Source organism: Pinus tabuliformis, chromosome 1_2 (genome assembly GCF_031772625.1).
Source record: "Pinus tabuliformis cultivar Carrire ecotype Pingquan chromosome 1_2, CPIR1, whole genome shotgun sequence".
NCBI classification, from domain to species: Eukaryota; Viridiplantae; Streptophyta; class Pinopsida; order Pinales; family Pinaceae; genus Pinus; species Pinus tabuliformis.
In genome coordinates this window covers 392866939-392892855 of record NC_142298.1, presented here as the reverse complement: position 1 = coordinate 392892855, position 25917 = coordinate 392866939, and the positions used below count along the sequence as shown (strand labels likewise).

Sequence of the window (25917 nt, the reverse complement as noted above, 5' to 3'; positions counted from 1 at the left end):
TCCCCTGACAGTTCGTTACCTCAACTGTATCCCGGTAAGATTTTCTGTCATTCCTGTTATTTTTCACTATACAGTCATGCCTCCCAAGACTAAGACTCAGGATAAACCTGTTAATCCTTTGATTCCCTCCTCCATAGATTTGGATCACATACCTTTAGCTGATAGGGATTAGAGGATTAGTGAAACCCAATGTGACTATGATTTCCCTGAATTATACTGCTGGTTAAAAGACAAACATGCAGATAAAACCCCCATTAGGCTCTGGGAGTCCAATCTTCCCCATTACATCTTCCCTTTGACATTCCAAACCCCTGAGTTTACCAAAAAGTATCAGGCATGCTATGTCCCTGCCCAAAGAGATATCATGGCCCTATTAGGTGACATCCTCTTTACTATAACTGCTCATTCCATAGACCAAATCATGTTGTCTCCCACTGTGGAAAATAATACTCCTTTCTCCTTAGAAGCCCTCACCTAGCTTTATCAGAAGCTGGATTTCGCCACCAGAGCCAAAATCTTTGAGATCTTGCCTAAGAATGCCCAGTTACCTAAAAAGAATCCTCCATATCCTTCCTCCATCTTCCCTGATCAAGCCAAACAAATTATATCCATGATTTCTTATATTTTGGGTTATTATTCTGATCAGTGGGTAGATGAGCCCATTTTAGGATTCCTCTCCATATTTTCCACAGACAATAAGCCATCCATTGTGTTCAATTTCAGTTAATTCTTGGCTGACAGCATTCATGAACAATTTATAAAGTTTCCCACAGAGCAGGCATTTAATTACACCTCTATTTTGATCTATATGTTCCTTTACTATCAAGTAGATAAGTTCAATTTTGCAATGCAGAAGCTTGATGATGCAGGAAACCAGTAGCCAGTGATCTTTTGGACATCATTGGTCATGAAAGAATAGTAGGAGTTTTCTTACAAGCAGTTCATTGAAGATTTTGTTCACCTAGCCATGAACATATTAAAAGAATCAGTGAAGATATTAAAACAATCCTACATCTAACAGATCAAGATAAACCTGGAGATTGGTATTCATACCAAAACTACACCGCGATCAGGGTTTATGGTTGTGAATTAGCACCCTACAAACTCCCTAAATACCTCCCCATGAGGATTTTTTCCCTAGAGTATATTAGACATATGTTGAATTCTGATGATATTCATTTTGTAGTGGCCAAGAAGAAATCACAGTTCCGAATAAAGACACAGGTGGGCCCATTTGTGTGTAATACCAGGACTACAGGTGAAGAAGCATACAAGATGCTCAAAGAAATGAAATTTAGTCTGAGTTTTACATGGTATTATGACCCTTGTGGCATAATTTCAAAGCTCAAAGTAGAGAATAAAAGCACTCCCTACATCCACACCTCAAGGCCAGAAATAGAGAAGTGTGCTAATCAGTTGGAATGGACATAAAACACCTTACAGGAAGCTGAAGAACAACTCTTTTCTACTTCCATTTTGCAGACTCCCACTCCTCAGGAGAAATCAAGCAAAAGATAGAGGGAGGAGGGATCTTCATCAACAACTGGAAGTGAAGCCAAAGAGTTCAGGATCAGTTACAAGAAGAGAACAAAATTGACTCCTAGGGCAGATGTGGACAAAGAGATAGAAGAGCAGGCTGCCATCATAATCACAGATTCACCACCTGCAACCAACAAATTTACAACATCTCCTACTGGACCTTCATCATCACAAGGTCACAAGGAAACTGAGCTAGAGTCACAGAATGTCCAAACAGAGAAGGAGAAGACAATTTTTGATAGGTACAAGGAGATTAAGCTTAAGAATGAGATTCTTAAAAATAGTACCTATAATCAGTTTTGGAAACAGACCTCCAACTCACAGAGCAGGTTGTTGTCAGCCTCTGACACAGAGCATGGAAAAATGCAAATGGCCTTTCTAGACGCCCAAGTTCCACAGCCAAAAACAACAGCAGACTATAAGAACACTACCTTTGAGTTCAGCACCAAAGACATTCATCCCATTGATCAAATGGAGATGCACAAGCAAACTGGTGAAATGATATCTTCTACAATAACTAACACTTCTACGTCATTGTCCAAGTTGCAGGTTTCATTTGCCAATCTTCAATCACAGTTGAAAATGGAGAAAGTATCCTCCTTGGCAAAGAATGACAGGATCAAGTCTTTGGAGGATTTGGTGGTAAAGATAGGGTATGACCCTAAATATGTCAATGCTGCAGAGGAGATTATCAAAAAGAAGAATTTAGACATTGCAGCCTTGAGAAAGCAACTCAAGCTGCCAACCACAGAGGACCCCTTAAACAAGGATATTGAAGAGAATGAGGCACAGAATGCCAATATGATGAAACTAATCATAGAGCAGAACATACAAATTAGGCAAATGGAGGCAGAGGTGGAGAAGATGATAAAGGAGAAGGAACATAGTCAGAAGATGGCTATTGTCCCCGTGGATGCCATACCCATTTCTCAACTTCCAGCAACAGGAACAACCACTGCAGCCACTTCTTCCACTCATACTGCAAGTGTTGAATAGGTGACCAAGACACTGGAGAACATGTCACTCCAGTCAAAAGAGATCAAGACTTTGCAGGATCAACTCAAAGCTTTAGAAGTACAAAAGGCCAAAGTTGAAGCTTCTTGTGTTACTGAAATGCAGAAATCACAAAGATTGTTGGAGAAGTTGCAGAAGGTAGAAAGGGATACTTCAATTGGTCAAACCTTGGCCCAAGCCAAGGAAACCATTTGGATGAATATTCTAGATTCTATGAATGAGATTTGGCCATCTATCCAAATCATCTTTGAGCAAAAGGAGCTGATAGAAAAAGCTACAGAAACCATTGTGCAGGGAAGGGAGAAGCTTGGAGAGATGCCCACAGAAACCTCCAACATTATCAAATTCCTGAATTTTAAGTCAAAATATGAGCTTAAAGAATTAGGAATCAATGACAGAACTGCCACTATTTTAGAATTGAAGAAAGTTTTGACTAAGAGGAACCTTATTGATCAGTTGGAAGAAAGATGTGAAACATTGGAGTTGCAAGTAAACAGGTTTACTAACAGAATTGAAGCATTGATCCAGAAAGGACTGCCCAACATTTATGCAATAAATGATAAATTGATCACTCAGAAAGACTATGTCTTGTGTTGAAGTTTCTAAGTCTACCAGTTAGAAACCCTCCATGCACTTTATCTTATTTATTCCTACCTACTTGTTTCGTTACTTAACAAGTTATTTACAATGTAAATACTGAAAATAAACACTAGTGCATGCTCAACATATTACAGATCAACAACTGAAGGAAATAAAAACAATCACACCAAATGACACCGTTATTTTTGGACCAATGTCCCCGGAAAAACCCAATGTGGGAAAACCGGTGCAACTATCTGAGGGTTTTCTTATTAAGCAATATCAGAGTACAATTTGGGTAACAAATCCGGCCTACCCAATAGAGAATTTCCTTGGCAGTAATACCTCTCAGTTTGAGACAAATGTCTTGGGTGAAACCCCGGAAACACCTTTCGGCAGCTCCTCAGCTCCAATCTGCCCCAAAAACCCTAGTGTCTACCTTTCTAGACTGTGTCAGCCCCTCTCTGCCCAGCGCTAACCTTGCGTCACCCTGAATGGGTTTGTGTCAACCTTAGGAGGCCCCGCATCAGCCTTATGGCCCTTTGCGTTAGCAACGCAGGCCTCTCTAAAGCTCTGCGCAGCTCCCGACTGCATCTGCGTGAGCTCTGGCTGCTACTGCATCACTCTCCCCGGCTATTGCGCTGCTCTCCCAGCACTATCTCTGCCTCTCTATCTCTCTGTACTAAATGCCCCTCAGCTGCAACTCCGATCACTGATTCTATCTCTCTTAGCAAACCCCACTCTAGAGAATAGAATGACTAATCACTCTGGTGTGCCTCTCCAAGAGACCCTCAAGCCCCCTCTTATACTTTTCTCGTTGAAATATCAACGGTCGAGATTAAGTCCCTAATCAACGGCTAAGATTAAATCTGGCTTGATCCATGTCTTCTGGACCATTCTAACACAGTTTCATAATAATTCACATTAATATTTTAATTTCCCTAAGTTTAGACTTAGACTTAGGGACTCCATTAAAAATATTAATTATTTTAATATCTCCTGAACTATTTAGAATCTGCCCAGACCCTTTCTAGGTATTGGAGATATCATGTGCCCCAACCTCTCCACCAAATTTCGTGGCTAGAACACATCCGATGCTACCCCAAATCAACATCTTGAAAATGAAATAAGTAGCCAAGAGCAGTATAAAGTTCAGTGGGATTAAGGGCAGTATGGCAGCAAGGGCATTTTTGGAAACCATGTCAAATGATTTCTACGTACAAAATGAGGTCAAACACATTTTTACATTGAAACCAACTTTTTCCAAATACACAAAGGTAGATGAAATTTACCGGAGGGTGATTAAATTGACCGTACCAGATGAAAAGAGATGGGAAGGACTGATCGATTTACTAGATTAAAATGGTAATTCGGGAGCAGTAAGACAACAGCTAGCACATCAGCCAGCACGATAGTCAACACATCAACATAGCCCAATTTTCAGGTTGACTCAGCAACCGAATCCACAAAATCAGAGCCACCTTTTCTTTCAGTTGTCACGTGGCCTATTTTTCTGCGAGAGATAAATTGTATTGTTTGTAATTAGGCTAATAATACACTGTCAATTTTGACAACGTTATTTGTAATTATTTTTGTATAAATACTTCACAGTTCTAAGTATTAAGGGTTGATTTCTGAATGTAATTTCTTCTGCATATTGTATTTTTCAAATTACTGGAGCATCAATAATACAAGGACCTTTCACAGGATTCATGTGGTGTACCAAATGGTGATGTGTTTCTTCTGTTTATTTGTTTAAGCATTGTTTTTCTCTCTTTATTATTCTAAAAATCTCAATTATTTAACAAAAATTGTGATGAATAGGATTTGTTATTTAGAGCACCCTATTTTGGCTGTTAATAATTTTCATGTTTTCCACTGAAGTCAAATCAAGGAATTCTTAATTTCATGTTTTACAGTTCTGCTATTTCACCATCCACTTAATTTCTGAAAAGATCCAAATAGTGCAACCTAGCTTGCCCTGTCAGAACTCTAAAAAATTGATGCAAAATCCAGTTTAATTTATAGAATCCATAGCCCAATGGAATTATAACACTTAAATCAACCAAACCAATCAAATCAAAACAAACAAGCACATTCATAACTAGCCTAAAATTCACATAAAACAAAGCTAAATTCTACAAAGAGATCCCTCTCTGAAGCTGGCAGGGCTAGATCCCACCTTTCAAAGTGGTTTTGATGTTGTCCTATGTGTTTACTCCCTCAACCTCAAAAATATAGAACGAAAACAGTGTCAAGGCCAGCCCGGGGCACGCTAGGTCATTTGTGTCGTCCCGAAGAATCATCAAATCTAACACAAAATCAACCAATCTCTATTAGTCTTTGTAGCGTTGGATGGTGTTCTAGTCTCAAACTTTGTAGAGAGAAACACATGAGTTCTCCAGAACCCATAAATTGTTTCTGGAAATTCCACCTAGAGACAGCTCAATTAAATTAATTAATTGATAATTAAAAATTGCCTAGGTCTAACTTAGGGAAATTGATTAATTAATAAGAATTAATTAAGAAAGGTGAGAATTCTCTAGAAACTCACATAGATTGACTTGGAGATGATCTCAGACATTGATTAGGACTTAATGATGGTCATTGAAGTCTCAACTGAAGATTATAAGAGGAGGTCGATGGGGTAGATGGAGAACACACCAGTGCAAATACTCAGTGATCTAGGCAGTTTGATTTTTCAGTAGTAGGTGATTCAATAGTGAGATCGAGTAGCAGGTGGTAGAGGGGCAAAGTAGCAGATTTCTAGAGGAGATTCCAGCTCCGGAAGAGTCAAGAGAGGAGGTCGTATTATTTATCCAAGAGGCTGCGCAGGGGCTGCGCAAAGCCTCAAGAGGGAAGTTTGTTTCAGCCTAGCAAGGCGGACGATTTAGTTTCTGAGTGTTGGGAATTTCTTCCAGAGGGCCAACTAATTTGTCTTAGAGACAGAGGCAATCAAATCCAGACACACAGAGCCAGTTTTAGGAAGTGTGAAATTTAGCCTGCATAGGGCCTATGCAAAGGTTAACGCAGAGCAGAGTTGGAGCTGATTGTTGGGTCAGATCAGGTGGGATAGCTTGTGGAGGAGGGTAAAATCCCTCGAATAATTTTTTTCCAGTATTTCTCTCAAATTGGATTTTTCTATATTTTCTCAGTTCTGCATATTTTATTTCCACAATGTAATTTTTATTTGTGAAGAAATTGTAGTGTGATTTATTCGTTGTTTGTCATAGCAAATAAATTGCTTAATAATTAACCAGTTAGAAGAATATTTTTCAGTTGTTGCATTTCAAGGAATTTTCACATGGTATCAGAGCAATTTTGATCAGATCAGTAGGTCAAACAGGGAGAGGGAGAATTTCATTGTTGAGATGGAGAAGCAACACGAGTTCTCCAGGGTCTAGCCAGGCAGTGAGAGTAGTAGAGCAAAAGTTTGATTTCCAGTTGTAGAGTGGCAGGAAAAGTTCGAATTGCTCAGAGCAGAGCTCCAGTAGGCAGAGGTAGAGTTGGAAAGTAATTCCACAGAGCAGTGTTGATTTTTGTAGCATCGGAAGTGCTCTTGCCTCGAGATTTTGCAGAGGGGCTAAGACACATGCATTCTCCAATACCCAGAAATCATTTGGGAAAATTCCACCTAGAGATTATTTAATTAAAATAATTAAATTTTTTAAATGGTTTCCTAAGTCTAAACTTAGGAAATCTGGTTAATTAAAGGGTATTAATTAAATCAGGTGTGAATCTTCTAGAAAAAGACGAGGATCAACTCCCAGTTAATCTTAGCTCTTGATTATGTTTTAATACTGGTCATTGGAGCTCTAGTGAGATATTATAAGGAGTTCAATGGGCACTTGGAGGACATATCGAAAGAAATCAAGAGATTGATTTTGTCAAGAGAGCAACGCAGCAGTTGCCGGAGAGGTCATCGAGGAGATTTCTTGCAGTGAGGGGCAGAGAGTCTTCCGGTTGGATGGTTTCCTGATCTGGGGATACAGTGCAGAGGAGGTAGAGAGAGATCCAAAAGAGGCAGTGCAGAGCCATGTTGGGCAGCGTAAAGCCACGCTGAGGAAGCGCAAAGCGTGAGAGGAGATTCGAAAATTGTTGAGGAGCAGATTAGATCCAGTGTGAGGAGTCGGGGTATGAGACCGAAGGGCCAGAGGATTGAGCATCCATCCAACAGATCAATCAAACAGAAGGAGTAACGTAGTCCCCATCAGCTGTGACGTAGAGCAGCGCAGGGATTATGCAAAAGCTGCGTAGAGGCAGCTTGGGGCTACCCATTCAGTGGTTGGATCAGTGTTGAATCGCCAGTGATAGCGTGAGGTATTTCTCACTAATTTCTCTACCAGTGAAATTATCTGTATTGGATAGCCAGTAAGGCATCCAAAGATTGTATTCATAAACTATTGCATAATAATTAAAACCCTCAGTTGCTCCACCGGTTTTCCCACATTTGGTTTTTCCAGGGCCTATTTCCAAAAACAACGGTGTCAATTGTGTGTGCTATTTCCTTCTTGCTTAGTTCTTGTTTCCACATATTATTTATGTTGCGAAGGCTGCAGTGTAATGGTTTCGATATTTATCGTCAAATACAGTAAATAATTTGTTCAGTTTATTTAACAAATAGAAGAAACTTAATCAGTTGCTGCAGTAGGGAATCAGGTCACCGATTTTTCACACAGTATCAAAGCGCGGGAGAATAGAGCCAGAAGAGCCCAGCGTTGAGCTAAAGAGGGAGATCGAAGGGATGCGTAGGCAGCAAATCAAATCCCCAAAAGGATTGCGCAATCTAGTGCCAGGAGGGAAAAATTCTCAAGGAAAAATCTCTCTCTGAGTGAGTCGGCAGAGAGAAATATTTTCCAAATCGAGATTTGTCAGTGACAGAGCGAGCAGCAGCTTCAACGTAGATCAATCTTCAAATGGCACATAGTTTTTCTGCAGCAGTTGCTGGGGCGGAAAAGCATCAGAAAAAGGAAGAATGCACACTGAGGGAATTTCTTCCTCAGAGAATTCCTAGCTAGGGAATTCGATTTCTCACCATGGTGCAGCAGTAGCCGGGTGCGGATCTTCTTACTCCAGCAGGGAGTGCATAGAGCAAGCCAGCAACTGTGCAAAAGAGAGGAGAAGTTCGACCTTTTTTTGGAGAGATGACAGCAGCAGGATTGAGAGATCAAGATCAGTTGGATGAAGCATCCAACTATGTGATTTGGAAGGCTAGGATCTCCTGCCTTCTAGATGAGCATGATCTCAAGATGTATGTCAATAGTGTGGTAGTTGTGCTTGCCTATGCATATCCACTCAAGAAGTACAAGGCTTAGATGGTGAAGACTAAGAGAATCATTCTTGACGAGGTTCGAGATCATGTAGTATCCCATATAGCCGGCCCATATAGCCGGCAAGGACACTGCCCAACAGATGTGGGAAGCCTTAGCCACGCTATACAAAGGATCTTCAGAGCAATGGAAGATGTACATAGAAGAGAAGTTGAGATGCACAAGGATGCAGAAAGGGGAGCGAATAGACCCCTTCCTTAAGAGGCTTTAGGATGTCCAAGATCAGCTAACTTCTGTAGGGTTAGGGCCCCAACCTACAAAGTTTGTTCAATTAGCACTGAATAATGTTTCTAAAGATTGGCAAGTGTTTGTCCAGAGCATCCTGGGCAGAGAACACCTGCCAGATTGGGAATGTGTTTGGGCTGATCTGCAACAAGAGGAGATGAGGCGTGATCTATTGAAGGCCACCATCATTGGCAGTAGCAACTGTGGGATGGAGACCGTGAAGGAAGAGGAGGATGTGGCCCTTGCATCAAAGGGGTAGCAAGAGCAGCGCAGGAAGAAAAAGGACATTTCAAAGATCAAGTGCTTCAGGTGTGGTGAGATGGGCCACTACAACACTCAGTGTCCTCTCAGAAAGAGGGACAAGGAGGAGAAGCAGGATCAGCAAGCTGCATCTGCTAATATCGACAGGCTTTCCTCCAAACTGGAGGAAGAGTTTGCCATGATTACCGAGATGCCTCTTCGGGTGAGATGGGGTGATCTAGAGTTATAGCCCCAGAGAGCTATAGGATGGGTAGGATCCTTGAGGAGTCCACCTATTGGATCAAAACCTTGCTACAGGAGCCCATAGTCATTACTAGCATGATGGACTAGTTACAATTGGTACAGTCAGGTGCCAGAGTGAGGGGTAGAGATAGTTTTCCGGTTGGATAGTTTCCTGATCCAGGGATACATTGCAGAGGAGGCAGAGAGAGATCTAGAAGAGGCAGCGCAAATCCATGTTGGGTAGCGTAAAGCCACTCTGAGGCAATGCAGAGCCTGAGAGGAGATTCACAGATTTGCTGAGGAGAAGATCAGATCCAGTGTCAGGAGCCAGGGTGTGAGGCCGGAGGACCAAAGGATTGAGCATCCAGCCAGCAGATCGATCGGCCAAAAGAAATGGCTAGCCCCAAGCTGCCTCTATGCGGCTTTTGTGCAATCACTACGCTGCTTTGCGTCACTCCTTTTGGTTGATAGATCTTCTAGCTGGATGCTCAATTCTCTGGCCTTCTGGTCTCACACCCCAGCTCCTAACACTAGATCTAATCTGCTCCTCAGCAAATCTGTGAATCTCCTCTCAAGCTCTGTGCTGCCTCAGCGTGGCTCTGCACTGCCTCTTCTGCAATGTATCCCTGAATCAGGAAACTCTCCAACCATAAAACTATCTCAGTGCTTTAAGTGTGGTGAGATGGGCCACTACAACACTCAATGTCCTCTTAGAAAGAGGGACAAGGAGGAGAAGCAGGATCAACAAGCTGCATCCACTAATATTGACAAGATTTCCTCCAAACTAGAGGAAGAGTTTACAATGATTACTGAGATGCCTACAGGGTTGAGATGGGGTGATCTAGATTTGTAGCCCAAGAGAGCTATAGGATGGGCAAGATCCTTGAGGAGTCCACCTCTTAGATCAAAACCTTGCTACGAGAGCCCATAGTCAGCAATAGTAGGATGGACTAGTGATAGTTGGTGCAGTCATGTACCAGAGTGAGGGGCAGAAATAGTTTTTTGGTTGGAGAGTTTCCTGATCTGGGGATACATTACAGAGGAGGCAGAGAGAGATCTATAAGAGGCGGCGCAAAGCCATGCTGGGCAGCGTAAAGCCACTCTGAGGCAACACAAAGCCTAAGAGGAGATTCACAGATTTGTTGAGGAGCAGATCAAATCCAGTGTTAGGAGCCAAGGTGTGATACCAGAGGACCAGAGGATTGAGCATCCAGCCAGCAGATTGATCAGCCAGAAGGAATGGCTAGCCCCAAGCTACCTCTGCACAGCTTTTGTGCAATCACTACGTTGCTCTGCGTCACACTGATGGGGACTGCGTCACTCCTTTTGGTTGATAGATTTGTTGGCTGGATGCTCAATCCTCTGGCCCTCTGGTCTCACACCCCAGCTCCTGACACTAGATCTAATCTACTCCTCAGCAAATCTGTGAATCTCTGCTCAGGCTCTGTGCTGCCTCAGTGTGGCTCTGCACTGCCTCTTCTGCAATGTATCCCCGGATCAGGAAAATCTCCAACTGGAAAACTATCTCAGTGCTTTAAGTGTGGTGAGATGGGCCACTACAACTCTCAGTGTCCTCTTAGAAAGAGGGACAAGGAGGAGAAGCAGGATCAGCAAGCTGCATCCGCTAATATTGACAAGCTTTCATCCAAACTGGAGGAAGAGTTTGCAATGATTAACGAGATGCCTCCTGGGGTGAGATGGGGTGATCTAGATTTGTAGCCCAAGAGAGCTACAGGATATGCAGGATCTTTGAGGAGTCCACCTCTTGGATCAAAACCTTGCTATGGGAGCCCATAGTCAGCAATAGCAGGATGGACTAGTGATAGTTGGTGCAGTCATGTACTAGAGTGAGGGGCAGAAATAGTTTTCTGGTTGGAGAGTTTCCTGTTCCGGGGATACATTGCAGAGGAGGCAGAGAGAGATCTAGAAGAGGCTGCTCAAAGCCATGCTAGGCAGTGTAAAGCCACTCTGAGGCAACACAGAGCCTGAGAGGAGATTCACAGATTTGCTGAGGAGGAGATCAGATCCAGTGTCAGGAGCCAGGGTGTGAGACCGGAGGACCATAGGATTGAGCATCCAGCCAGCAGATCGATCAACCAGAAGGAATGGCTAGCCCCAAGCTGCCTCTGTGCAGCTTTTGTGCAATCACTGCGCTTCTCTGCGTCATAGCTGATGGGGATTGCATCACTCCTTTTGGCTGATAGATCTGCTGGCTAGATGCTCAATCCTCTGGCCCTCTGGTCTCACACCCCGACTCCTGACACTAGATCTAATCTTCTCCTCAACAAATTTTTGAATCTCCTCTCAGCTCTGTGCTGCCTCAGCATGGCTTTACACTACCTAGCTTGGCTCTGCACTGCCTCCTCTGCAATGTATCCCCAGATCAGGAAACTCTCCAACCGAAAATTATCTCTGTGCTTCAAGTGTGGTGAGATGGGCCACTACAACACTCAGTGTCCTCTTAGAAAGAGAGACAAGGAGGAGAAGCAGGATCAACAAGTTGCATCCGTTGATATTGACAAGATTTCCTCCAAACTGGAGGAAGATTTTTCCATGATTATCGAGATGCCTGCAAGGGTGAGATGTGGTGATCTGGAGTTCTAGCCCCAGAGAGCTACAGGATGGGAAACATCCTTGAGGAGTCCACCTCTTGGATCATGACCTTGCTACGAGAGCCCATAGTCAGCAGTATCAGGATGGACTAGTTACAGTTGGTGCAGTCAGGTGCCAGAGTGACAAATGCAATAGCTAGTAGTGGTCAAATACTGAACAACGCAAAGTAGAGTTGGCAGCAGTGCAGATGGCGCAGTGTAGAGTCAACAGTAGCGCAGAGGCTACCAGCAGCCAGATCTCAGACGACGAATGCATCATGATGAACAGTATTTTGGATGTTTTTCCTATGTGTTTGTACTTCCTTGCTCAAGTTCTATGTTTCAAAATCATATTTAATTTGGTGTAGGATGCTTCAGTAATTTACTTCAATATTTCAAGAAGAAATCTGAAATAAGTTTGTAATGTAATTTACGATCTAGGTGAAGTAGATTCAGCTGGTTGCAGTAAGATTCCTGATATTGTTAGATCTAGGAATTTTCACATCCCATCAGCTTCCTGCAAGATCTTTCATATTCCACAATCCATTCTTGCAACACCCGAGCGCTCTCGAGATCCAGATCTTCCTCATCACCCTTGGAGGACATGCCTTTTGATTCATGAGTTTCTTTTTCAGCACAATCCTCAAGGTTATTCCCAACCTCTTCATTTTCCTTACTAGGCATATGAGATCTTCCTTCTTCTTTACTTGCCTTGTCGAAGGTTTCCTCAAGGCTCAAATGAGCTTGGCTTTTCTTGCTCCCTTGATTAAGACTACTTTGATTGGTCCATTTCTTCACAAAGACATCCTCAAATTGATCAAAATCTTCGATACGTCTTGGAGGGAGGTTGACAAACCAGTCCCTAACCTCACCCTCAAGTGACAATGCAATGAGCACCATTAAGATATCATCGTCATCCTCATTAGGTATCCATAAGGTACATTCTCATATGACGTCAACCATATATTTCTTGGTATCGACACTATTTCCATCAAACTTGGGAAACCATTCATAATGGTTAGCAACTAATAGGTGCGGAGGAATGGAGAAGGCCCTTAAGTTCAGTGCCTTAAATGAATTTAGGTGTTGAACAACATCTTCAACCACCATTAGTTTGAGCTTCTTGTGTGCCAAGAAGCGGTCAACCAAAGTGGATAAAGGAGAGATACTTTTTGGCTCGCATGATTTTTCAAGCCAACCCCTAGATGTGGTCCCAATAGATATGAGGAACTGATGAATCTGAACATCTTCATGAACAATGTTGGCCTTCGATATATATGCCATGAAACTAGCCACATGGTCAATTGTTGAAGATGGGTCATCATCAAACCTAGGCAAGGTTTCCCAATGATCATAATTAATGGCATTTGGGTATCGCGAGATCCATTTAATGTCCAATGTTGGGTATCTTGTTGTCCAGTCCCACACGGTTTCGAATATTCTATGGGGATCATATGTGGAGTCGCCAAGGTGATTGAAATTTCCTTCACGAATGTTTGCTTCACCCTACAGGCATTGACCTTGAAGTTTAATGAGGAACTAGGACTTTGTTCCTCCAATGGAATCGCCAATAATGATATGTCAATATGTCATACGGGGAACAAAACACACGTCTCGTGTCCCTGACAACGGTGACATAAATGTTGCCACTCAAACTAGTAGGGGGCCTAAAAGGAATTCCTAAAGGGACAACTGCTAGATCAAGGGCAATGATGGAGACTTAGCCCACTGTCACCCCAGCTAAGACTTCCTACTCTTTACGGACTTTCACCAATGGGAGGAGACCCGATATATGTAATGTTACTAAGGAATTTTTGTAGTAAATAACAAAGAAAACTAAGACATAAAACCACAAAAAATCAAACACATGAGTCAGAGAATGAGATTTGACCAAAATCTGCGTTGTTGAGCCATTCTATTATAATAAGAAGAGGGTACAATGAGGTGCTGGAAAGAATGCACCTGGGCTTGCTCAAAGCAAGCTAGCTAAGCCCAATTGAACAAGAAGAAATCTGAGAGAACAAAAGAAAAGCGGAAGAAGAAGGATCTCTCCAAGATCAAGTGCTTCCACTATGGGGAGTTGGGTCATTATGCGACCCAGTGTCCAAGGAAGAAAAGTAAGGGAGAGTCTTTCGAGACTAAGGCAGCGCCAGCAAGGGCAAAGAAGGAAGTGGAGACAGGCGATGACTGTGCCATGAGTGCACACGCACCACTTGAGTTGAAGTGGGGAGACATCGAGTTGTAGTCAGGCAGACTACAGGCGATGAGGGGCAGGATCCTCAAGGTACCCAGCCTCTTGGATTAGACCTTGCTACGGGAGCCCCAAAGAGGAGTAGCAGGACTGGCTGATATGGGTAGAGACGAATGCGGATGAAGTGGAAAAGAGAGCTACAGTGCAGGATTCCCAGGACAGCGCAAGGCTAGCAGGCTGCAACAGTGCGAGAGGCACGAGAGTGTTTCACCAGTGCAAGATGGCACAGAGAGATGTGCAATAGTGCGAGAAGTAGGGAGTTGTTGCAGCAACGCAGAGGTCAGAGAGGGACCACTTGTCAACGGCAGAGGGAGCTTCAGCATCAGGAGGGTCTCTAGCCCAATAGAGAGGTCAGAGTTGGGAGATCAGTTACTTACTTCTCAGTAACTGAGTTGCAGTGCAGCAGTGGGCAGCACGATGCAGCATGATGAGAGGAGTTGCAGTGCGGATGCAGTGTTGGGAGAAAGGACTAGCAGCAGCACGGATGCAGAGGGAGTTGCAGTACAGATGCAGCAGTGGCAGTGGCAGGGCCATGGGTAGCAGTACAGGATGCAGCAGTGCAGAGGATGATGGGCAACAGGCCTAACATCAACACAGGGACCGATGCCGGATGATCAGAGTAATACTCAGTGAGGAGTATTACTAGAGCACAGTCCTCGCTAAGAGGGAGTGTTGATTTGTGGTAGCATCAGATGTGATCTAGCCACAAAATTTGGTGGAGAGGTTATTAATTATTTTAATATATCCTGAACTGTTTAGAATCTGCCGAAACCCTTTCTGGGTATTGGAGATATCATGTGCCCCATTTTTAATGGAGTCCCTAAGTCTAAACTTAGGGAAATTAAAATATTAATGTGGATTAATATAAAATTGTGTTAGAATGGTCCAAAAGACATGAATCAAGCCAGATCTAATCTTAGTCGTTGATTAGGGACTTAATCTCGGCCCTTGATATGTCAACGAGAAAAGTATAAGAGGAGGCTTGAGGGTCACTTGGAGAGCAAACCAGATGATCAGTCATTCTATTCTCTAGAGCGAGGTTTGCTAAGAGAGATAGAATCAGTGATCGGAGTTGCAGCCGATGGGCAATGAATACAGAGAGACAGAGAAGCAGAGATAGTTCCAGGAGATCAGCGCAAGAGCCAGAGAGAGTGACGCAGTAGCAGCCAGGGCTCACGTAGGGGCAGCTAGGAGTTGCACAGTGCTTCAAAGAGGCCAGCGTTGCTGACACAAAGGGCCAGAAGGCTGACGCAGGGCCTCCTGAGGCTGATGCAGGCCCATTCAGGGTGACGCAGGGCCATCGCTGGGCAGAGAGAGGCTGACGCAGTCCAGAAAGGCAGACGCTGAGGTTTTTGGTGTAGATTGGAGTTGAGGAGCTGCAAAGGGTTTATCTGGGGTTTCAGGCGGGACATCTGTCTCAGAATGAGAGGTACTATTGCCAAGGGAATTCTCTGTTGGGTAAGCCAAATTTGGCACCCAGATTGTACTCTGAAATTTCATAATAAGAAAACCCTCAGATAGCTGCACCGGTTTTCCCGCATTGGGTTTTCCGGGGACATGGGTTCCTGAATGATAAAGGAGGCTCATCTAGGGCCAATGGAACCAGGGTGATGGCCATGGGTATGGGGTAGAGCTCATGCATTGGATTTTTCCCATGTGCTAAATATGTTTATCCCAACCATCTTTTGCATCTTGTGGTACATTTTCCTGTGGAATGTGGCCACTTATGCTTTTATTTTTCTTTTCAACTGCTTCAACCTCCAAGGCATCGTTCCAATCCTGACCCAAGTAGGGGCAAGGGAATGGGGAGGCTAACCCTATGTGGACCCAGTCAGGAAATTTGCCCTCAGGTGGGAGAGATGATGAATGGGGTTATAATGAATGAAAGGGAGGTGATATATGTGGATGAGGGAGTGGGACCACGCGACCAAATTCGAGGTTTCCCTAGTACCACCCTAAAACCAAATGGTCAATGAAGGAGAACCCATAGGACTAAAATCCAAGGGTAACATCCAAAAGAGGTCAAGGGGACAAAAGCACAAACTTTCGGCCAAATCCCCCCATTAATCCATGCACAAGAGTGTCCATGATAAGTAAACTCAATACTCAATTACCAAATGACAAGACATACCTTCAAGTTTGGAAGGCCCACCTTCAAACATATGATCATGACAGATGGGTGAGGCACCACATGGCTGGCTCAGGTGACGAAGAAATGGCACAACGAGCTAGTTGGTGGCTGCAAGGGGATGTTGTCTACCAGTTGAGGACCATCTTGGAGAAAAAAAAATTCCTAGGGATATCACCCACAAGTGGTGGGTAACAGGTCCCCCAGGTCGAATTCCCTCCTCTCTCCTTCCCAAGTCAAATTCCTCCCAAGGGTACAAATTCCCCTTTTGGCATGGCTCCCACATCCCACTGCATTCTCAATTTACCATTTTCTCTAATGTTTGGGGAGACTTTTCCTTCAAAATTGAAGTGGGGTCCTCCTACCCACTTTTCCTATGTCAAAAAGCCAAAATTGTGCAAAAATGTATTTACTTAGAAAAATTGCTAAGTGGGAACATTACAATTACTCAAAAAACAACATTTAATTTAGCATAGGCACCCTTAAAACAGTCATATTAGCATGCTCTGATTTCTACTTTGACATTTTAGTTTATCAGTTTTCTGTATACGTTTGTATTGAAATTCATGGCCATAACTAGGACTAGTTTTCTGCACCATTGGCCATGTAAAATTTCAACGTTTAGGGCAGTTTTTGTAGCTTGTTTTTTTATAATTAATTGCACATTTATTCTAGGACATAAGACATTTACTTTGATTATTGGCGTCACTGATAATTCTTGAATTTGCAGTAGATACCTAGATCATTTAGGGATACCTTCTTGAAGTTAGCAAACACTAACTTCGAAGTGAAGGGAAGTAAGCAAGGTGAGAATGCTGATCTCTAGTGTTTCTACGATTTCTTCAGCTTTTGCATAGTGGGAATTTTCAAGTGATAATACCCTCAAGAAAAATTTAATGATATAATTTTCCGTTCATGGAAAGTGAAGATTCAAATGCAATTAATGAGTAAAATATGTGGGGAATATTCAAAGGCACTGGACAAGAACCTACACAACCTAATGAATTGATTGAGTTGAAAAACAAAGATAACAATGCCAACTCAATCGTTGGCCTTGTTCTTTTAAATTCAACATTATATTATGTTGATCTAAACAAATCTGCTAAAGAAATGCAGGAGAATTACAAAAAATGTTTCATCCAAATCTGGTAATGCAAAATTTTCATTAAAACTACAACTATTTAAATTTAAAATGGCTGTTGAAACTAGCGTGTCCAGTGATATCAATTATTTGAAGTCACTTTTTAGAGAGTTAACAGAAGTTAGTGCAAAAGTAGAAGAAGATGATGCAAAAGTCCCACTGTTAAATAGTTTCCCTCTATCTTACAACAATGCTATTTTTACATTAAGTCAAATGTCTTCACAATATTTTTGATATGATATAATCTCTTTTGGCTGAAGGTAAAAGGATGAATGCAGGAGATTCTGAAAGTTTTCTCCATCTAGAAATGCATTACTTGAAATCAAAAGGTTAGAAAAACAAGGAAACCAATAGTTAAAGAATATCTTGAGTGCTATTATTACGAAAATGTAGGTCACAGAGCATGGAATTGTAAATTTCAAGCCAATGATATTCTAAAATGAATGTTAAAGACAAAGAAAACCAAAAGATAGCACCATAGTGAAAAATATCACAACTGAAAAATCATCCAGTACTGACTATGAAAATGAGAATTGTGAAAATGGAACATAGAAAGATTACTTGTTTTGAGCAGTTGACTCTTCTCAACATAGAGAAGGTTTAACTCAGCATGGACTGCTGTTCAAGTAGTTCAGGAATTTCAATAAAATTCAAGTGTTTGGGAATTTGAGGAATTTGGAACTTGGGAATTCAGGATTAGGAAACTATGGCATTTCGGAAATGTGAGGAATTAGCAACTTGGGAATTTAAAAAAAATGGAGATTCAGTCTACCTTTAGAAGGGTGATGAGATAGCATAATGGAATACCTACAGGATTCCATATATGTAGAAAGAGAAGCTATATATATATATATATATATATATTTTGTTGTCAATCCGGCTTTAATAGTTAGAATTGTAGTGTTGAAAGGAGGTGGATTATAACACTCTAAAATGTAATAAAAGCATGTTATATAAGCAGCTTCGATATTTAACAATGATAGACATTAAGTTTAATACGTGTAATTAAGAAAATGCAGCTGGGTCTAGCAACTACCTATGAACTAGATCAAATAGAATCAATGTTGATGTACTTAATGTGTCCACCTGTAATGAGATATTCATTTCATATCTTTTGTTTCTCTCTCACGTAGTGCATGATAAATTTCATAACATGAACTCTTATGTCTTGTAAATGTCATTATATTTTCATTTGATTACAGTTACAACTAATTTACATGCTCTGGATAATCCTTTTAATGAATACTCCCTCACAGTAAAGAAATATGGGAAAATGAAAAGCAAAAATAAGTAATAAGGAATTGAGTGCCTCTATGTAAGTCTCGCACTACAAAGTTGTTGTGTTTTATCATGCCTATATGTAAGGATCACACACATATTGTGCTCATAGTTGTTACAAGAAGAAGTTTTTACAAATTAAAATTAGTAAAAGTATCATTCAATCTTTTTCTTCTTTATGGAATTGTTAGCTAACAGGGCTAAATATTTTTTATACAGGCAGATATCTTTCTTGTCCCACAAGTTTACAATGCAAGAAGTTACAATGTTGACATGGTAAAAGTTTCCTTTCCTGACTTTCCTTGGAAAATTTCCATTATTCAACAGTCTAATAAAAAATGTGAGGTTGTGGACATGCATTTGAAAATTTTGGCCTATCTACATCATACATTATTTGATTCTTTGATTATGGGATAATAACAAATGATTTACTATCATACAGATAGAAATTTTTATTGACTTAAATCAGGTCTAAATATGGAATGAAAATACACTCATGTACTGTTAAAAAAATTTAATTGCTTTTTGTTACCACACAAATGAGCACCTTTAATTGAAGTCTGAAAAGTAGGGTACTAGCCCTTTGGAACTCAAGAAGCTGGCCACTTTCACCTCACCAACACTACCCTGCACTTTAGACTCGAGGAAAAGTTTCTTAGTCAAGGTGTGTATCCCCAAGGATTAATTAGGCTCACTTAGTGTTGTAATGAGTGGTAATAAAGAGAACCTGGAAGCAATGAAATGAATGATGAAAATGACAAATGAGTTTGGTGTGATGAGTGAAAGGGGGGTCTGATTCCTTGTGTATTTGGGATATGGAGTTATTTAAGTAATCTCAATAGGGAAATACAAGGGCATATAAATAGCCAAATGGTGTGTTCTACACACCTTGTCTTGGTTCAACAGAGAACCTAGAGCCAACAATTAATCCAAGGATGTGAATTAATATAACTTTAAGTTTTGGTGATTGAAATATTACAAGGTTATGAGAGAGGTGGTCAATTATGATCCATTACTCGAAGCAAAATAAGGTGGCCCCTTACCCAAGACTATCTATAGGTACACCTAATCAAGTGATGTAGAGTGTGTAATGTTGTGATCTTGTTGGTAGATGACTCCAAAGGCTATAGGATAAAAGTTAAATTTACCACTACATGCTCCTCTATGGCCTTATTTTTCCTTTCTCATTCATACCTTGCAAAATTCACCATCTACAATGGTGCCTATTGCCCACCAAAAGAAGGTACCCCTAGGAGAGCTCTTCTCCTTTCATCTTCTTCCAGCCAGCAAGCCGCAACCACTAATAGCCACCTTCTAGCCGATGTGATGTGCCACTTTATCTCTGATCCCTGCATCAGTTGTATGTTTCCTCCCCCATTTGTCGAGATCATAAGTTATAAGGTAGGCAATCCAACCCAAAAGGTATGTTTTTCATGTGCAATTGGGTGCTTATGTTTGTTTTTCATTTGGGCATTTTGGGCATGGATTATTGGGTAAATTATAAGAAGGAAGGGCTTTGACCTATGTTGCACGAAACTTCTAGGAACCTGGCATTGCGCACCGTACTCGTACCCGAAACTCGACCATCATGTAATCATCTAAGAGAGTTAATATAGACTTGGTTTTCCTTATAAATTGTCATCTATGGGTCTTACTCCCTTTTTACTTGCAAGATAATGTGTTATTTGAAGAAATTTCAACGCCCACTCTGGTTATCAGTTTCATGCATTTAGTTTTAAATCCAAGCATGATGAGAATTCTAAAATCTGGAAATGAAAATATTTTTTTGAAAACACAAATTTAGAGATTTCACAACTGTTGAAATTGCAGAAATAAAACACAGCAAAATTATGATAGCCACACAGAAAATAACAATGATTTTTGGTCAATGTGACCTTAGAAAAAACCCCTACAACTCTTGGGGAAAACCAATTTGAGAGCTCTCCTTTATTTCTGAAATGCTTTTACAAAGAAACTAAAATACGCAGTAAAAATTCCAGCAACCACAAATTACAACTTATCTCAATTTCCGTGCTTGCACTCCGCCTCGAAAATTGTTCCAATCAGCGAACAGCCAAAACAGAAATTTTCCAGCAATAAAACAACATTAAATGTTGTACGGCTAGCCTTGAAAAACATGCCCAGAACTTGTTGTACGGACTGTACAGACCGTATGGATTTCAGCAGTGCGATTGCCTTGAAATTTGTGCCCAAATCTTTCTCGAAATGAGTGCCCTTTCTACTGTCCCTCTTCCTCGCTTTTTGTGTTGTCCCTCTTCCTCAATTTCTGTGCCTTTCTCCTGTTGTACGTTTTGTCTTGGGATGCGTGCCAATAAATGTTGCTACCCAGATTTGCTGAAATGTCTTCTTGCTACTCTCCTTCACTTCCTCTCTGCTCAGAAATTTTCTCCTTGCTCTCTCTTCTCTTTCTTTCAAAAGCTCATGAAATAATGAATTAATCTTTTCCTTTTTTCTTCTCCTTTTATTCTCTAAATGACCTTCTGGGTTACCCTAAGATCTAATGGCTGAGATTCATTTAGATCTAGGGATGAAAATACATATGCATTTAATTCTCACTTTCTATTTTTTAACTCACCCATTTAAATAAAGACCCACTTAGCCTTTTATTTCCATAGTCACTTTTTCACTTTCTAATTCTTCATTGACTTTAATAAAGTCATCTTTAAATTAAAATGTAACTTTACCACTTATAAAGTCACTTTTAAATTAGAATGTAACTTTACCACTTATAAAGTCACTTTAAATTAAATTGACTTTACCACTTATAAAGTCACTTTAGGAGAAAAGTAAAAAATAAATTTTGACACTTTTCCCTAGGCCAAAGATCAAAGCCTTAGGAAACCACTTGTCCTCTGGTACCCAAATTTTAACACTCCCTCTTACCGAGGAAAGTGTTCCTCACCACTCCCATCTTGTCTCTGAAATAGACATGCTTACCCCATGGTAAGGCTTTGGTGAAAATGTCCACTACCTGCTCATTTGTGGAAATGTACTCAAGCTTGACAGCTCCCTTTTGGACATAGTCTCTAATGAAGTGATACTTAATCTCAATATGCTTTGACCTGTTATGAAAAACAGATTCTCCGTGAGTTTTATGCAACTCTGATTATCACAATAAATTACTGAAGATCTCAATGCCTAACCAAATAGACCAAACAACATCTTGCGAAACCATATGGCCTCACAACTAGCCAAACTAGCAGCCATATACTCTGCCTCGGCTGAGCTCAATGCAACTGACTGTTGTTTCCCGCTGATCTACGACACAACTACCGAACCCAACCCAAAACAACACCCAAAAGTACTCTTCCTATCTAAAGCACAACCTACCCAATCTGAATCCGTGTACCCTGCCAGTCTCACTCTATCACCCTGTCTATAATCCAGAGCAAAATCCACAGTCCCCTGCAAATAACGAAGAATGTGTTTTGCAGCCACCTAGTGCACTCTCCTAGGCTCACACATGAACTAACTCATAGTGTTAACTACAAAACATATATTTGGTCGAGTGTTGACCAAATACATCAATTTACCAATCAGTTGTCTGTATAGAGTAGAATCCACCAACTCGGAATCAGAACCGTGAAGCTTCTTCCAGTTAGTGATCATAGGTGTAGACATGGGTTTGCAGTCTTCCATGTGAAATCTGCTAAGAATATCCGCAATGTACTTCCCTTGTCCCAGGAAGAAATGGACCTCCTCCTGCCACACCTCCAATCGTAGAAAATAATGTATCAAGCCGATATCCTTCATCTCAAACTCTGAAGCAAGATCTCTCTTGCAGCCCTCAATGAGTCTCTCTGCACCAGTGATGATCAAGTCATCAACATACAACACCAGAATGAGAGGCTCCTCACCCACCACAATGAAGTATAGGTTCGGATCAGCCTCACTCTTTGTGAAACCCAACTGCTGCAAGTATGTATCAATCCTCGAGTACCAAGCTCTGGGAGCCAGTCACTGTTGATAATATCGGCGATATATCGGCGATATTCGAAAATATCGCGATATTTTCGGCAAAACGATATATCGCCGAGAACATATCGCGATATTTTATGTTTTGAAAATATACGACATTTTCAAAATATCGGCAAATATCGGAAAATATCGGCAAAATATCGCGATATTTTGAAAATATCGGCAAAATATCGGCTATATTTAAAAATTTGAAAAAATTATTTTTTTATGCTTGCTGATATTTGCCGATATTGCCGATAAGATATTTTTTGGACCCTTGCCGATATTTTGCCGATACCGATATTTTCAACACTGGAGCTAGTGGATTGGGGTTTCATCCAAATCACAGAGGAATCCAAGGATTTTTGTCTTGTGGATGACTGAAGCTTCCTGTTGTCGCACAGAATGTCTAGGCACCTCAACAAGTGCTCAGATCGGGGGCTGTCACACTGGTCCCCAATCACTCTGTTTGAGTTGTCTCCCAATAGCAGACTAAGGGGGGTAGACCCTATGGAAATGGAAAGAGGAAAGATTAGTTGGAAACCCACCAATCTGGGAGACATAGGTAAGCAACCAATACTTGTTTCAGATTGTGCAAGATTTTAAGGATTCAAATTAATTTGAGGGAAATGATACCAATGCCTTGTGGAGTCAACTATCTTGCGAAGGAAATAAAGTTCAAATAAAGGATGGGAAACTGCTGCTAAATGATTTGATTATCTCATATGCAAATGCAAAGCTTAAATCTATGTGAAATGCAAGGACTTGGTTAATTTTAGTTAAATGGGGGCCTAAAATTATCTTTGAAATAAGCCTTAAATGTTGTTTAAGGCTCAGAAAAATGTGAAAACAAATGTTTATATCAACAATGTAAAATGTAAAATCTGCACAAGTAATTGCTGAAATGTAAAATAGAACTAAAATGTAAAATGCTAGAAATAAAACACTTTAAACTCAAAAATCCATTTGCATGAAGTACCCAATCAAATATCATTAGATGCATAAGTAAAACTCGATTTTTCCTACTTGCATGAGCATGTAAAAAACAAATGTATTTAAGAAATTGAACTAAGTTTTTAAACTTAGATTACATCAATGAGATATCAATCTAGTAATCTGCTCTTAAATCAAATGTTAATGCCAACAATATATTGTAAACTAGCAGTCCTATAACCATGCAATATTCAGATTTTTCTATGTTTAACAACAGAAACTTTAAATGAAAAACTGCTAACTAACAATTCAAAAAATTCTGAGTTTCACTATTTTTGATCTAGTGATGTATTTGATCCAAAAACTCAGAAATAAATTACTGAACAATAGTGAAACAATGTTCAGAAATTTTGTTAATTAGCATGCAAAAGCTTCTGAAAATAACTTCTATTTCTGAAATGCATTGTAGTGAAAGATGTAAATTAAATTTGCTGCTAAATTTCAGCTAATTGCAAGTCTATGCCAGTATTAGTCTTTCTTTCAATCATATAAATAAAATGAGGAAAGGTTAGAAGGTGTGCACCAGTCAGCCCTGAGGGGCTTGAAGACACTTGGAGACAAGTTGCCCAAGTAACTGAAAATTCTCCAATGCAAATGCCAAACTCAGAAAAAAATGTGTTAAAATTTTTGTAAAAAGCAATTTTTTACAAAAAATTTAGTGAAAATTTGTAAGAAATTTTTAGTAAAGGAGGGGAGGCCGAGAGGAAGAAGGGAGGCCGAGAAGGAGGCTAGAGATGGCTAGTGTTGGGCCTCAAGACCCTAAAAACATTTGCCCACAATCTTCTTGAATTTTCTCTTTAACCTGTAAACAAATGGGGATGCCCTGCGGGGCCTAGGTTTGTCTCTGGAATCCACAAAATTTGCTTGCAATTCTAAGATTTGTTCCTGTACAAACAAAATATAGAAAACCCCAAAACATATACATACAAAAATATGAAATACCCAAAATCCCAATGAATTTAGAAATTCAATACTTACAAATCTACAATAATATTCTATAGATCTAGCAAATCTACAAATCAAATCCCTCTATTAGCCAGATTTAAACAAATTTTTCACAAATTTAGAAATAAATTAGAAATTTTAAAGAGGCACAAGCCCAAGAAAAACCCTGGAAATAAAATGTTTTGTAAGATGAGTTCAGGAATTAAAAACAATGGGCTCTTTCGATTCTGTAATCTAAGAGTCGGTTGATCCAACTGAGGATTTCCCTAAATGCCCAAATCCTAAATGATAGCTTCTACACACTTAAATCTGATTGTTAGATTAATAGAGATTCAAAATAATCATAAAATCTTTATAAGTAGGACTTCGGCGTAAATCACATAAAGAGAGACAAATGTCTCTCTTTATGTGATTTACGCCGAAGTCCTACTTATAAATATTATGGATCACAGAAGCCTCAATTCAACAATCATAAAATCATCAAGAAATAGAGAAGTCTGCTACTTCTATCAAATCAAAATAATAATTTAAAAACCCTTAAATCTGTGCAAGATACCTGTGCACAGATCAATCCTCAAAGGTTATTAACCAGCAAATGCAAATAAAAAAAATAAAGTATTAAATACAATATTACCACATAAATCTGAAAGAGGAACACCATGGTTTGAAACCCCAAAGTCTTTGCGTTTTATTAACCAGAAAAAGTTACAAGAGCTTTCTTAAAACAAGTACACGATTCAGAAATTGGATCCAAATAATGGAGACAGGCCTCTAATTTATAGAAAAATTCTCTAACGTCTAGTTGGCTTGATCTCTGTCAAAGCAATCTCAACCATTGATGAATATCAAATGATTTTTTAATCATCACCATTGAAATAAAGTCACTTTTTGAGAAAATTCGAATTTCACTTTTAATTTCCTTTTAATTAACATAAAAATTATTATTTTGAGTTAATTACCACAAAAAGTTGACTTTGACTTAACTACTATGGCCCAAGAATTCACAATATCTTGAAATTTTCAATATTCTCTTAGTCGGGGACCTCCAAAAATTAAAAACTTTAAAACCCACGAATTTTAAATGTTGGAGAATTTAATTTTTCGTAGGACCTAAATTAATTAAATTTCTGGCTTTAGCATTTTAATTTATTTTAGCCAGAAATTTTAATTAATTGACTCATAAGGGGATTATTAATTTTTCCAACCGTCTAATATTTAGCCATGGTGTCTAATTATGAGGGTCCATACACTAAATATTTTTTACATGAAATATTACATTTCTAACCCATGAGGGGGAACACCCGTTCGTTATAAACCCTCAACATTTACCCATTTTTGCAACACAAAATATGATCTAGTAGACTAAGTGTCTTGTAATAAAATAATCTAACCAAATAGTTAGAATTATTTCCAAATCACTTTTACAAAGACTCGATAAATAA

The 25917-nt window shown here is 40.1% G+C and overlaps 1 protein-coding gene across 1 annotated transcript in view; it reads left to right on the top strand.

Annotated features, from left to right (window-relative positions):
- Positions 1-25917, top strand: part of LOC149206019 (glutathione S-transferase zeta class-like) — a 301939-nt gene that overhangs the window by 256596 nt on the left and 19426 nt on the right. The window contains exon 10 of the mRNA XM_089395259.1: positions 18779-18835. Within this exon, the coding sequence (XP_089251385.1) occupies positions 18779-18835 (57 nt within the window). The remainder of the gene's footprint in view (positions 1-18778; positions 18836-25917) is intronic.